This window comes from Spermophilus citellus (assembly GCF_964194105.1).
Source record: "Spermophilus citellus genome assembly, chromosome: 6".
In the NCBI taxonomy this organism is placed as follows: domain Eukaryota; kingdom Metazoa; phylum Chordata; class Mammalia; order Rodentia; family Sciuridae; genus Spermophilus; species Spermophilus citellus.
In genome coordinates, this window is record NC_138187.1 from 108,467,894 (window position 1) to 108,482,234 (window position 14,341).

At 40.3% G+C, this 14,341-nt stretch overlaps 2 protein-coding genes across 3 annotated transcripts in view; one reads left to right on the forward strand and one right to left on the reverse strand.

Moving 5' to 3' along the window:
* Positions 1–11,989: 11,989 nt before the first annotated feature.
* On the reverse strand, positions 11,990–13,615 carry LOC308651810 (uncharacterized protein; the record flags this gene model as incomplete). The annotated part of the gene is made up of 2 exons (XM_081299335.1): positions 13,085–13,615; positions 11,990–12,198 (listed from the first exon to the last, which is right to left on the reverse strand). Exons 1-2 carry the CDS (start codon positions 13,254–13,256, stop codon positions 11,990–11,992), a joined length of 381 nt encoding a protein of 126 aa, XP_081155461.1. The 5' UTR covers positions 13,257–13,615.
* DRC8 (dynein regulatory complex subunit 8) overlaps positions 12,191–14,341 on the forward strand; it is a 136,452-nt gene continuing 134,301 nt past the window's right edge. For both annotated transcript variants that reach the window (XM_081299333.1, XM_081299334.1), the window contains exon 1: positions 12,191–12,742. In XM_081299333.1, coding sequence (XP_081155459.1) covers positions 12,370–12,742 — 373 coding nt within the window. In that variant the 5' untranslated portion in view covers positions 12,191–12,369. The remainder of the gene's footprint in view (positions 12,743–14,341) is intronic.

The following is a 14,341-nucleotide window of genomic DNA, read 5'->3' on the forward strand; positions in this document are numbered from 1 at the left end:
GCTATCATATTGGTGTCCTCCCTGGGTACCTAACAGACCACCTGGTACCAAGTAGGTGCTTTGTAAAAGTTTCTGAATGTCCTTGGGCTCAGTGGAACACGCTTGGTATTCTAGCTGGAGGCAGGAGGATCATGAGTCTAAAACAAGCCTTGGCAATTTAGCAAGGCCCTAGGCAACTCAGCAAGACCCTGTCTCTAAATAAAATATAAAAAGAGGACTGGAGATGTGGCTCAGTGATTAAGTGCCCCTAGATTCAATCCCCAGTACCTCCCAGCCCCCCCCCAAAAAAAAAAAATTCTGAATGCTGGGGGCTGGGGATGTAGCTCTGGGGTATGCTTAGCATACTCAAGTCCCTGAGTTCAATCCCCGGTACCCAAAACAAACAAACAAACAAAAAAAACTAGTTAAAAAACTTGTGAATGCTGAGTGGATTAGCCTCCTCCAAGAATACAGAGAAAGGCTTAAATGAGTAAGCACTGTCCAGGACTCTGAAGTTGCCTTCTTTTGATTACTTGGCAAAGAACAACTTTGAAGGTATAAGAAGAAAAGAGAGAGACTAGAGAATTTGGTAAACCCTTTACCAGTTAACCAGTTTCCCCTTGACTTGACCTTTTCTACCCCCATTCCCCAAGTGTAACTGGTTTTTCCTTCCCATCCAAGCCTTCCTAAAAATAAATTCCTTTTGTAACCTCTCTCTCCTGTCACCACGATTCATTTCCAATCTCACACCTCCTCTAACCTCCTGAAAAATATAGCTGACCTGAAAAGGGAAGTGGGGAGGGGAATACAAAGAAAAAACTCAGCAAAATCTTGAATTTTCTTTGTATATTTGTATTGAATTGCTAGTGATGTTCACTGGTGAGGAGTGGGCTGCAGATTTTTATTCTAAGGTAGTTACTGGGTAATCTGGAGCTTTATCAAGGAGTTAGTTTCCAATCCAAAAGAATATTTACCCTCAATTTATTATTAATTCTAAGTGTCTAAAGCCATAAACTAGGCCTACACAGTTAAGGTAAGGCACATCACTGGCTCATTTTCTGCTAAAATTTAAAGATGAAAATAGTATTGAGATTGTCTATAATACAAAATGTTGAATAAATCTGCCTTTTAGTATGTTTGTTAATTATATACAGCATTTGAAAATTCATATATCCCTGGTGGTATAGCTCAGTAGTAGAGTGCTTGCCTGACATGTGTGAGGCCCTGGGTTCAATCCCTAGCACTACAAAAGAAAAACAACCCCCCCCCCCCAAAAAAAAAAAATCTGTCTATTGAAGACATGTTGCTTAATAATAGGGACACATTCTGAGAAAAGTGACACTGGTTGATTTCATCATTGTGTGAACATCAAAGAGTGTATTTACACAAACCTAGATGTGTAAGGTAATCACTGAATGTGATTCAAGAGATGTGATGTGACCAATGTGATGTGACCAAGAGACTGGTGAAGCATAATGTCTGGTTTTCATGCCATTGTATGAGATGTGCCTCCCTCAAACCTAATTATGATGTTAACATATGATCTTTGTGATATGAGAAAGAAAAATTAAAAAATAAAAAAAGAGAGAGATGGGCTGGGGCTCAGTGGTAAAGCGCTTGCCTGGCACGTGTGAGACACTGGATTCAATACTTAGCACCACATAAAAATAAAATAAAGGTATTGTATCCTCCTACAACTAAAAAAAAATAATACTATAAACAAAAGAGAGAGACATGGTAAACATAAGATATATATTCCTTCTATTGATGTTGAGAAACTGATGTGACTCCATTTTTGAAAACAGCTTCTACCTCAAAGCCCGTCCAAGGAAACAGGCATGATCTTTGTCCTTGGAAAAACTCACAGAGAGCTCCTAGGCACATACCCACCCTGCTGAGTTGTTTGTCTGCAAATAACAGGAGAGATCTGTGGTGCCAGGTGTCCCTGACTCAGGCTAGGTGAGGACCCATGCAACCCCCTAGCAACCACCAATCAGCATGAGACAGGGAAAATACCTGGGATGCCAGATGACACCCCAGTAGTTTATGGTGGTTGATAACATGTTGGGAAACCTTGTAGTTCAGCACATACTTCCCTCGTGGCTTAAACCAATCAGTTCAAAGGAATCCTCCTCTTGTACTAACCAATCACCCCTACCCAACTTGTTCCCGCCAGTGAATGTGCTAATCAATGTTAAGAGTTGTTGTTCGACTTTCCCGAGGTGTGAAGTGATTTGCTGTGTGATGTTGTGACACATAGAGTATTCCCCAAAACCTATAAAATCTCAAAGGACCAGGACTCACTCCCTGGGACCGCTGCATTGGAAACGGTTGTGAGTCCAGGCTCGAGCTTGCAATAAAGACCCTTGTGTGATTGCATCGGATTCGGCTCCTGGAGGTCTATTGGGGTCCCACAAATCTGGCATTACAATGTAACATGACAGATTGTTTATTATAAACTTTTTATATGTAAAAGTACAGTAATGTTTATTATCATTATCAAGATCTATGCATTACATTTATTAACTACTATATATAATACATAGTTATTATGAACTATTATGCACTATGCATAATTAATTATATGTGGTTTGCTTTTTTTTTTTCCTGCACCAGGAATTGAACCCTGAGGAACTTAACCACTGAGCCATATCCCCAGCCCTTTCCATATTTTATTTAGAGACAGGGTCTCACAACTGCTTCACTAAATTGCTGAGGCTGGCTTTGAAGTGGTCCTCCCAAGCCTCTGGGATTACAGGCATGAGCCACCACATCTGTGTGCTATGCTTTTTTGTTTGTTTTGTTTTGTTTTTGTTCTTTTTGGTACTGAAGATTGAACCCAGGGGCACTTTACCACTGAGCTACATCCACAGTCCTTTTTATTTTATTTATTTTTGAGACAGGCTCTTACTAAATTGCTGAGCCTGGTCTCAAATTTGAATCTTCCTGTCTCAGCTCCCAAGTCACTGGAATTACAGGCATGTTCCATTGTATGTGCTACATTTTTATATAACTGGCAGCTCTGTAGGTTTATTTATACCAGCATCAACACAATCGTGAGGGATGAACTGGCTATGATGTCAAGATGGCCATGATGTCCCTAGATGGTAAGGATTTTTCAGCTTTGTTGTGTTGTAATCTTATGAGTCCATCATCATATAGTGATCCATCATTATATGATGTTTTAGTCAATTTTTCGCTGCTGTGACTAAAGGATCTGACCAGAACACTGTAAGGAGGAAAAGTTTATTTGAGGGCTTACAGTTTCAGAGATCTAAATCCTTAGAAGGCCGGCTCCATTCCTCTGGGCTCAAGGTGAGACTGAACATCATGGAGAGAGAGTGTGGCAGAGGGAAGCAACTCATATCAGGAAGCAAAGAGAGACCTCCACTTTCCAGATACAAATATATACACCAAAGCCACACCCTAATCTCCACCTCCTCCAGCCATATCCTACCATTTCAGTTAACAGTCAGTTAATCCCTAATCAGGGGATTAATTCACTGATTGGTTTAAGACTCTTATAACCCAATCATTTCTCCTTGGAGCCTTCTTGCATTGTCTCACACGTGAGCTTTTGGGGGACACCTTACATCTAAAACATAACATATGGCATATACATATATTCGTTTATTCATTGTCTAAGATGTTTTCCTATGTCCTATAGGAGCTTCATGTACTACCACTTGTCTGTGCAAACTCTGGAAAGAAAAATTAATTCTAATACTAGCAGCATTGAAATGGTAGGGTGACATTAGAGCCACATTTGCCATGTTCCAGGCATACTCTGTTACCCTTCCAATTGTAAACTTTATGAATTAGGGACCACATCTGTTAAATCTTTTCTAAGATTTCAGAACTTGTATAACATCTCTGCAAATTTTATTTTTCTAGCTCTTTCCCAGAAATCAGCAATCCTTCAAAATTTAAAAATGCCTACATGGCTAATCAAGGGTAGTAACAAAGGTAAAAGCTAGAAAGATTGCTTTGTTCCAGCCTGTTGGATGGACAATGCCTCCCTCCAAAGGGAAGAGAGCAAGCTTAGTCCCTGGGGCTTGAGACAGGGAAAAAATTGGTGTAAGATGCTGAGGCAGAACTTCAGGAGATGTTTTGGGGACTGACCAGTGGAGAGGTTTCTCCTCTCAAAGAAGTAATTTGGGGATGTTAACTCTTGTTTTCCTCATCTTTAACATGGAAATAATATTATGTATTTCTTATAGCACTACTGTGATGGTCAAGAAAGATAGCCCTTGTAAAATGCTTAACATATTTCTTGGAACATAGTAAGTGCTGCAAATGTTAGCATTATTGATCTTAGAGTCATTAGAGGGTCATGTGGACATAGTCCAAAGAAACTAAATCAGGTCACAAGTCAAGGGAGAACTACATATTGCTTTCATGTCCAAAATGGCAAATCATCTCTTAATCTTTTTTTTTAAATCATTTTATTGATAGGAAAACTGAAGTTACAAAGAAGTTTCTCTGGGCGCAGAAGTACATGCCTGTGATCCCAGCTACTCAGGAGACTGAGGCAGAAGGATCGAAAGTATGAGGCCAACCTCAGCAATTTAGCAAGAGCCTGTATCAAATTAAAATGGAAAGAATTGGGGATGTAGCACAGTGGTAAAGTGTATCTGGGTTCAATCCCCAGCACCCCCCCCCCCAATAAACAAAAATAAAAGCAAACAAACCAAAAACTAAAACCAAAACAAACAAACAAACACCCCCAAAGAAGAAGTTTCATGTGCAAAGTCATACATATAGCTGGGCTGGGTGTGTAGCTCAGAGGTAGAACATTTGCCTTGCATGTGTGGAAGCCTCTGGATTCAATCTCCAGCAAAACACACACACACATACACACACACACACACACACTCACACACGTGATATAACTAATGAGTTATAGTAAAATGAGATTCACCCCAACTATTTATTTTCTTCTCCATACAGCATCATCTTCTAATGTACATGTTAACACAAATGAAACTTTGATTTCAAAGATTTGGTTTTGGAGCCAGAATGAACAAAACATTCCAAACTCAATTGCCAGGGTAACTTTAGAGTTTTCATCTATTTTCATACTTAACGGGAAAAAGGTTGTATGAGCAATTATAAGCAATTATTGAATCTTTGGGTCAGCTACCATCCTTCACCTTCTTCTTATTTTAAATAAAATTTTTTTTTTCATGGCTGGGATTGTGGCTCAGCTGTAGAGCGCTCGCCTAGCACGGATGGGACCTGAGTTCGATCCTCAGCACCACATAAAAATAAAAGCATTGTGTTGTGTCCATCTACACCTAAAAAGAAAAAAGTTTTCAATACTTGACCTTACACATGATAGATAGGCAAACAATCTGCCACTGAGCTATAATCCCTGTTATTATTATTTTGAAGATCCACAGTCTCTTTTTTTATAAATATAATTTATTTGTGTAATCTATTGTTTATATAGAAATAATAATAATAAATGATTACTTAAACAAAAATAATAGAAGCAGTTAATAGTGGCAATTAGTAGTAAAGCCTATTAAACAAATAACTTGGACCCACAGTGTCTTTATTCAAGAGAGCTGAGAGAGGTGGTTGGGTGTTTCCGGGTGGAATATGCTCCTAATTCATGGGACTTAGTACTGTTAGGGAGTCTCCAATTCCACTCCTCTCTAGGCTTCACCCACCTGAGAGCAGAGGAGATGTGGCTGTCTTAAATCCACTGGTTATATTTTCAATGAATAAAGAGTGGAAGCTTAGCAATGAGTGTCCCTGAACAGTGCTGCTTTGGGGACAGGAAGTGTTTAAGTAATGAATTCAACAGTCACTTGCTGTGTCAATGTGTGTTTTAAAGAGAAATGGAAAGAAACATGTGCTTTTGAAAGAAGCGGGCCAGGCTGGGATTTTTCCGAATGCTCTAAGGTCTGTGGTTTCATGTAAGATCTACTTTCAAGCTGCCCACAAGGGCTGCCATCATGGCTTCCTGAGCTGGCTCTCTCTGAAAAGACTAGAAGGATCTCTGGCATTGCAAATGCTCTTGTCCAGGGCCAAGAATTTCACAGAATCCTTCCTCATGATAGAGTGGTCTGAAACCTCAATCAGTAGCAAGACAGGAAGGAAAGAGAAGTAAAAGGTGAGCAGACCTCTAGGTCATAAAAGAAGAATAAGTTTGGCTTCCTCTCCTGCCATCCAGGAGCCAGCATCTGGCCAGGAGTTTAGTTTAAACCTTCATTCAGACAAAGAAAAAGTGCACACTGTTATCTGCTTCCTTTAGAGTCTCTTCCAAATGATGTTTTGAAGCAGTTAAAAAAAAAAAAAACAAAACAGCCAGGAGGGAGGTGACTAATTCTGTGGAAAATGTTTGCCCTCAACATTCTTCTCTAAATACTCAGGTTACTAAATAGGATCCAAAATAAATAAATAAATAGGAACCAACAATGATATATTTATTTTTTTATTTTTTATTTTTTAATTTTTTTTATTGTTGGTTGTTCAAAACATTACATAGTTCTTAATATACCATAGAACAATGATATATTTATAAAGAAGCAATATATCACAGTAGCTCTGGAATCAGAACTAGATGCCTAACTAGATATCAGCACTTCAGCAAATCATTTATGTAAAGTGTAGGGTTTTTTTTCTTTTTAATTTTTCAGGAATACCAATATCAATCTATATTATATCAACCTTTTGAGGATTAAAAGTGATAATGTACACAAAGTATTTTATGTACCTTCACAAAAAGAGCTATTTTGCCAGGCTTTAATGGTACTATAATCCCAGCTACTTGGGGAAGCTAGAGAAGGAAGATTTCAAATTCAAGGCCAGCCTAGGGGCACCTTAGTGAGACCCTGTCTCAAAAAAATTAAAAAGAAAAGAACTGCGGATGTAGCTAGTAAGGCAAAAAAAAAAAAAAAAAAAAAAAAAGCTATTTTATTATTATAATTCTGTCATGAAACCATATCCTTACTCTGCTGCATTTAACTTTTTTATGGTGCTGGGGCTCAAATCCAGGATTTGGAGCATACTAGGCATACACTCTACCACAGAACTACACCTCCAGACCCATCCTGTTGTATTCTGATTCTTCCTTTTGTGATCACAGGGTTGGACAACTCACCTATGGATTGGGGTGGTTTCTTCCTTGAAGAGCTGGATCTCCCTCCCCTGCTCCCTCCCCTCCTTCCCCTCCTCCCCCTTTCCCCCTTCTCCTCCTCTTCTTCTGGGGATTGAACCCAGGAGTGCTCTATCACTAAGTTAGCCAACACTGGCTTCAAACTTGTGATCCTCCTGTCTCAGCTTCCTGCTGGGATTAAAGGTATGAACTACCATACTCAGCAAATACTGGACATTCTTGATGTTGATCAATCAGGGAAGGGATGAACCCTTAGTTGGGGAATTAGGGAATTATGGGACTTAGACCATAGTAATGACTACCTCCTTCTCATTGTCCTGTGCCAACAGCTCAAGGACTCTTATGTTAAAGCCACTTCTGCTTGGAAAGGTTTAAAAATGGCAATGTAGAAACCAGGAAGGGAACACAAACTGAAGTTGATCAGCTATAAAATATAAACTAGATCATATGTCACACCGTCAGCAGACTATAGTAATGGAGAGTGTATTACTAGAGGCAAACCATCCTCTTTTGTAAACACTCCAAGTGGAAGTTGAATCTCAGAGGAGAAGATGGGTTTGATCTCTAGGTGTTTCTTTCTACAGAAAACTCAAGGTTCATTTCTCTTAAAGACAAGTTCTTTAAAAATTTTCAAAGCTATTTTTTTTTTGAGTTAACTAAATTTTAATGAGATTACATGTCTTGGGCTAGGGATCTAGCTCAGTGGTAGCAAGCTTGCCTAGCATGTACAAAGCCCTGGGTTCAACCCCCAGCAATGCAATAAGTGAATAAATAAAATAAAGAGATTACATGACTTGCCTAGGCTCCTGAGGTAAATGACAATGTTGAAGGAAAAATCCAGTTTTTGTTTTTTAAATTACAGCATTCTCTCTTTATCCACAGTTTTACTTCACACAGTTTCAGTTACCCATGGTCAACCATAGTCAGCAAATATTAAGTGGAGAATTCCAGAAGTAAACAATTCATAAGTCTTCAGTTGGGAGCCATTGTGAGTAATATGATGAAATCTCACTCAGTCCTATGTCAACCTCACAGTAAAGGATGGGAATCTTCCTTTTCTGGTATATCCATGTTGTATATGCTACTTACCCATTATCCAGTAGGTATCTTAGTCACCATATCAACTGTCATGGAATTTCAGTACTTAAGTCTAAGTAACCCTTCCTTTACTTAATAATGGCCCCAAAATATAAGGCCAGTGATGCTGGCAATTCAGACATGCCAAAGAGAGGCTGTAAAGTGCTTTAAGTGGAAAGATAAAAGTTCACAATTTAATAAGGAAAGAGAAAAATTATATGCCAAAGTTGTTAAGATCTATGATATATTGTTGTTCATCTCTTACTGTGCCTAATTACAAATTAAAGTTGATCACAGCTATGGATGTATAGGAAAAATAAAACCATAGCAGTTTCAGGCATTTGCTGAGGGTCTGGAAACGTAATCCTTTTGGAAAAAAGGGGGATTACTATATTCTTTTTTTTTTTTTTAAGAGAGAGTGAGAGACAGAGAGAGAGAATTTTTTAAATATTTATTTTTTAGTTTTCGGCGGGCACAACATCTTTGTTTGTATGTGGTGCTGAGGATCGAACCCGGGCCACACGCATGCCAGGTGAGCCACATCCCCAGCCCGGGATTACTGTATTCTTAACCCAAGGAGATTTCAATTATCTTCAGACTAGGGAAGCAGACATAATGTCAAGATTTTTTTGACTTACCATTTTGCATTATTTACAACACATGCCCTTTCCACTTCACTCACATCTTAGATAACTGCATCAATTGTATTCAGAAGAAACATTTTTTGTATTCCTTGTGGGCATGGTACTACTGATGTCTGTCTGAACAGATTTAACTCAGTATAAATTAAAGCATGCAAAAGGACATAACTGCACATTCCCAAGTGGCCCTGCAGAGTACAATTAGTCAAATAAGTGCACTGTCTAAAACTATGCTCTTTCTCTTATGATTCAACCCTAATAATTTTCCATAATATCCATGGGTAGGAAAAAAATAATTTTATAATTTTGAATTTCTGAAAATCACTATGAGATTTTTAAATAAAATGTTTTAACAGTATACAATATTACAAAGTTACCCAAGCTTAGTTTAGAAACAAAACATATTCTAAAAGGCAAAAAAAAAAAAAAGAAAAAAAAGGTTGTAGTTAGTTTGCGATTATTGAGAGCAAACTAATAAGACAGAAGAAGTTTTAAAAGTATAATATAATCAGCAGTCAGGTCTTCACAGCCAAGGAGCACAAAGCAGATGATCACTCTTTGGTAATGTGGGTCTATTTTGTTGTTGCTACTTAGAAAATCATTTTCACTCGTGGAAAGTTTTCTAGATCTATACTTTATGGCTAATGAGCTAATTAGGCAGTTGAAAAGTATGAATTAAGCACCTGATATGAGCTCCAATTAGAAGTGGTACTGTGGATATGTAAAAGATGTGTAAGATGAGGCTCCTGTCTTCAAACATAAAGGAGAGGGGGCAAATTAACATACATTTAACATTTTTTTTAATTGACCCAAACCTATAAGAAAGAGTATTTTTTTTTTTTTTTTTTGATACTGGGGATTGAACTCAGGAGCACTCAACCACTGAGCCACATCCCCAGCCCTATTTTGTATTTTATTTAGAGACAGGATCTCACTGAGTTACTTAGCACCTCACTTTTTGGCTGAGGCTGACTTTGAGCTCGGGATCCTCCTACCTCAGCCTCCCAAGCCGCTGGGATTATAGGTGGGTGCCACTGAGCCCTGCAGAAACTGAATTGTTTTAAAGGTACTGTAGGAGTTCAGAGAAGTAGAGATTACTATGATTTGGAATAACATAAATAAAAAAGCTTTATTAAATAGTTAAATTTAGTAAAATATATAAGAAATATTGGGAGGGAGGTTGCAGAGAAATCTGTTCAACTCTTAAAATAGTAACTGTTTTTTTTTTATTATAAATAAATGTTCATGTAAGGATTCCATTTTATTAACATGTACCACCAATACTTTTACTGATATAAAAATATTATGAAAAAGGCAAACCTATCTTATTTGCAAGAAGTTTGATGAACCTGGACCTTTTTATTTTTTATACATTTACTTTATTGATTTAGATTTGGTGCTGAGGATCGAACCCAGGGGCCCACACATGCCAGGCAAGTGCTCTACCACTGAGCCACAACCCCAGCCCAAATCTGGGTCTTAAAAAAAAAAAATCCTGGGCTGGGGATGTGGCTCAAGCGGTAGGGCGCTCGCCTGGCATGCGTGCGGCCCGGGTTCGATCCTCAGCACCACATACCAACAAAGATGTTGTGTCTGCCGATAACTAAAAAATAAATATTAAAGATTCTCTCTCTCTCCCTCTCTCCTCTCTCACTCTCTCTTTAAAAAAAAAAAAAAAAAATCCTGAGAAGACTAACTCCTGTCTTAATTTTTAAGACATATATTAGTTCAAATTAGATGTTGTAGAGTGTACCTGTATTCTGTAGTTCTGGTTAATCCGGAGGCTGAGGCAAGAGGATGGCTTGAGACAAAAAGTTAGAGGCCGTACTGGACAACACGAAGAGACCCACCTCTTAAAAAAAAGAAAGAAAGAAGAGAAAGAAAGACTAGGGATGTAGCTTAGTGGTAAAGTACTTGCCTAGAATGTAGAAGGTTCTAGGCTCAGTCCTTATCACTGCAAAAATAAATACTTAAGTAAATTAAAAATTTAAAATAAAATAAAAACACACTATTTCAGACAGAAACGTTGAAAAATTGTTCTGAGCACTGGGAATATATGTGGATGAAGTTTCTTGTCTTCAGGACTTTCAGTTTGGTAGAAAACAAGTAAATAAAATGATTGCAAATCAGTGTGAGAACCTCTATGAATACAGAGCAAAAGAGGCAGAGGTTGAGAGGTAAAGGTTAGAACAGGTGACCTTCAAAGTCATCCTACAGGACAACCAGGAAAGGACAAATGTGTGTGTCTGTGGGAGGGTGAATTCTGGGGGGGGGGGGGCGGGGAGACAGTTGGAAGGAGCATTCCAAAAAAAGTTGAATGTAAAAGGCACAGAAAAGGGCACAGTGAGTGAAGAGTAGGCCTGAGACCAGAGTTAGAGTTCCTACACTTATTTCAAACCTTCATTTCTATATGGGGAGAGGGAACCTCTAAAAACTACAACACAGTGACTATGAAAGATAAATATAAACGAATGGTAATGATTACATTTCTATATTTTGGGGAATTAAGAATTTACTGTTCACACTTGCATTAATTTTATAAAAATATCTATCTTCTAATATAAGCCATTTGGTGACGATTCAAGCATTTAACATTCATAATTTTCAAACAGAATGATGATCAGAGCACTAAATAGATCTCTTTCTCTAGAAGAAAATACATATTTTAATAAGGAATAGTTTGCTTTAGGGTTCCAGGGATTATAGAACTAGAATTAATAAAAGGAGCATTAAAAACTGTTTTAATAAAATCATTAAATAGCAATATCATGTATTTTTGAAGGCCTCTTAAAATTTACAGTTTATAAATTGTTCTTATGTGCATTAAGTAGTTAAACTAGTACACATATACCGACATATCATTAAACATTAGCTTAAAAATAGCCACAGCATTAGGCATTTTATTCAAAGCCTTTTTTTTAAAAGTATCGTAATAGGTAAGCTTATTGATAAAGAACAATTTAACACCATGCTATAGCTGCAAAGTTTCAGGAAAGCAGAATTTAAAACTTCCATTATAACTTTAACGGGAGGTTATGTCAAAATTTTACAACTAGGAACATATGAATGTATGTACTACCGAGCACAACATGGGCACGTTTTTGTTGCTATGAGAACCTTCTATTTTGTATCAGAAATCGCAGCCTTGACGACGCAGTGTTTGCGCCTATTTTGCACATGTTTTTCTACAGCGATTCCTCTCTAGTAATAGTTGAATGGCTCTGGTTTCCTCTTGCACTCTGCCCATGTCCGTTTTAGCTCCAGTTCTCATAGGCTGTACCGTCACTTTCTCTGGGAGGACTGGACAGGAGAAAACAGGGATGGAGCCAGCAAGGCGGTTCTGCAGCAGCCCGGCGGCTTCCCAGCGCCAGGGAGCTGTGAATGGGAAGGGGGAGGAGGGTGGATTGCAGTTTAATTCTATTACGCCCTGGGGAGCCGAGCTCTTCACCCAGCTCTCTGGCAGCGTTTTAAATCCGCAGTTAAAAAAAAAAAAAAAATCGAGCACGCCACGTCGTACAAACGAGGGAGTGAGAGGTAGAGCACAGTATGTTGTCCCCAAGTCAATCACAAACAAAGGAAAGGAGGGGTTCACAACCGTGTTATGGAATGATTCCCCTAGACACGGAGAAACCCAGACCCGGGAGAGAAAAGGCCGGAGACCCGGTGGCGCGGATCCAGGGAGACAGGGTTTTCCGAGGCGCGCGCGCCGGGCCGGGGGAGAGGGGCGGAGGGAGGGTGGTCGCGGCGGGAAGCCGAGGAGGCGGCTCTAAGCCCCCAGCCCCGCCCCGTTTGGGCGGCCCCTCCCCCATCCCGGGCTCCCGGCGTCGCGGGGGCCCAAGGGGGGCGACCCGGGCTAACGACTGGCATCTCCCAGGCGACCGGCTCCGCATCAAGATGGCGGAAGATAAAGACAAGGAAGGTATGGATGGTAGCGCGGAGACAGCGGCTGCCCGCGCCGCCCGCCGCGACCCCGGGAAGTGCCGGGTGGGGACAGGTCATCCCCCATCTTTAGCCCCCACGAGCTGGGAGAGGGTGGCCTGAGGAGGGGCCGCTTTCCCCGCGTCCTCGCAGCCACAAGCACGGGCGCCTCGGCCCCGCCTCCCCATCCTCCGCCCTCTTCTTCCCCGCCCTCCGCGTCCTCCCTTCCCCCTCAGAGGCCGGGTTTCGGCTTCTGCGCGGGCTGCGGCCCAGGCGCCAGCCCGGGAGGCCGATAATGGCGTCCTTGTTCTCGGTTGCGCGGTCGCCACCGCCGCCTCCACACCCTCGTCCTGGGTCTCGGGGCCGCAAGCGCCAGGCCGGCAGTTGTCCAGGCGGTGAACACCCGGAGGTCGTCTGGGCGAGGACGGGTTCTGGCCGCCGGAATCTGGAGGGATCCTCTCCCGCTGCTCTGAGACCCCGCCCGGGCTCAGCCTGGTGGCGCTCGCCGCCACCATTTTGCCTCCGTAGTGAGAATGCGGCCTCCGAGTCACAGCCGCTCGCCGGGTGTCTCCGGCCTGCGAAATGCCTGCCCGCCCCGCTCTACCCACCTGGGTCGGGTCTTAAGAAAACAAAACAAAGCAAACGACAATTTTAGTAAAGACGAAAAAGCAAAACCCCGCAATGACGCGTTGGAGCCGCTGTGTGCCACCCCGACCTCCCGGTCGCCCTGGGCAGAGGCGGGACTGGCCGGTGAGGCTTGAGGTGGCCGCATCAGAGGGGTTGATGCGTTTCTTTTGCGAAAAATCGATTATCCACGTGTAATTGCAAGGCCTTTAAATTGTTCCTGATTAAGCGGTATGGGTTAAAATCCGACCCTTAGTTACTGTCCTTACTTAACTCCAAAAAAAAAAAAAAAAAAAAAAAAACAAACAACCGCCAGCCATGGAACAGTAGAGGTAAAATAATTCTGGAAGTGAAAATAATATTCCACCTTTTGTTTCCTTTCCAGAGCGCTGAAACACACCCCCCCCCCACCCTTTTTTTTTTCTTAGCATGGAACATCGAAGTGTAGTAGTCAGGTTAACACCAATATTTACAGGAGAGATTTAGTCACTCATAGTAATTACAAAATAAGCAGAGAAACATGAAATTGTGCCAAAGATCTACCTAGGGATAACAAATACTGAATTTTTTTTAAATGATAGGATTAATCTGAGAAGTCAAGATTATTTTATAGGTGTTACCTTTACTAAGATGTCCTTATAATTTAATGGTGCTGTTTTAAAAATGGCAAAAAATCTTAATTTTTTTCGATTAAAAAATTTCCCCAGAGAGCTGAGTGACATTTTTTATTTAAGTTCTTGTTTATTAAGGACAAAAAGGAGAGTCTTTTTTTTTATTATTTTAAGATTTGATTAGGCTAGCATGAGAAATATGCACTGGGTTTTTTCTTTTTTTGGCAGATTTTTCCAGTTTTTATTTTTACTTTAAAAAACCATTAAAAACATTCCAAATTTTTCAATTTTCAAAAAATATTTTTGTGTTTAGGATAAGGTAATGCAGAGGAAAAAAATTCTATCTATCACCATAGAAGTTAAGT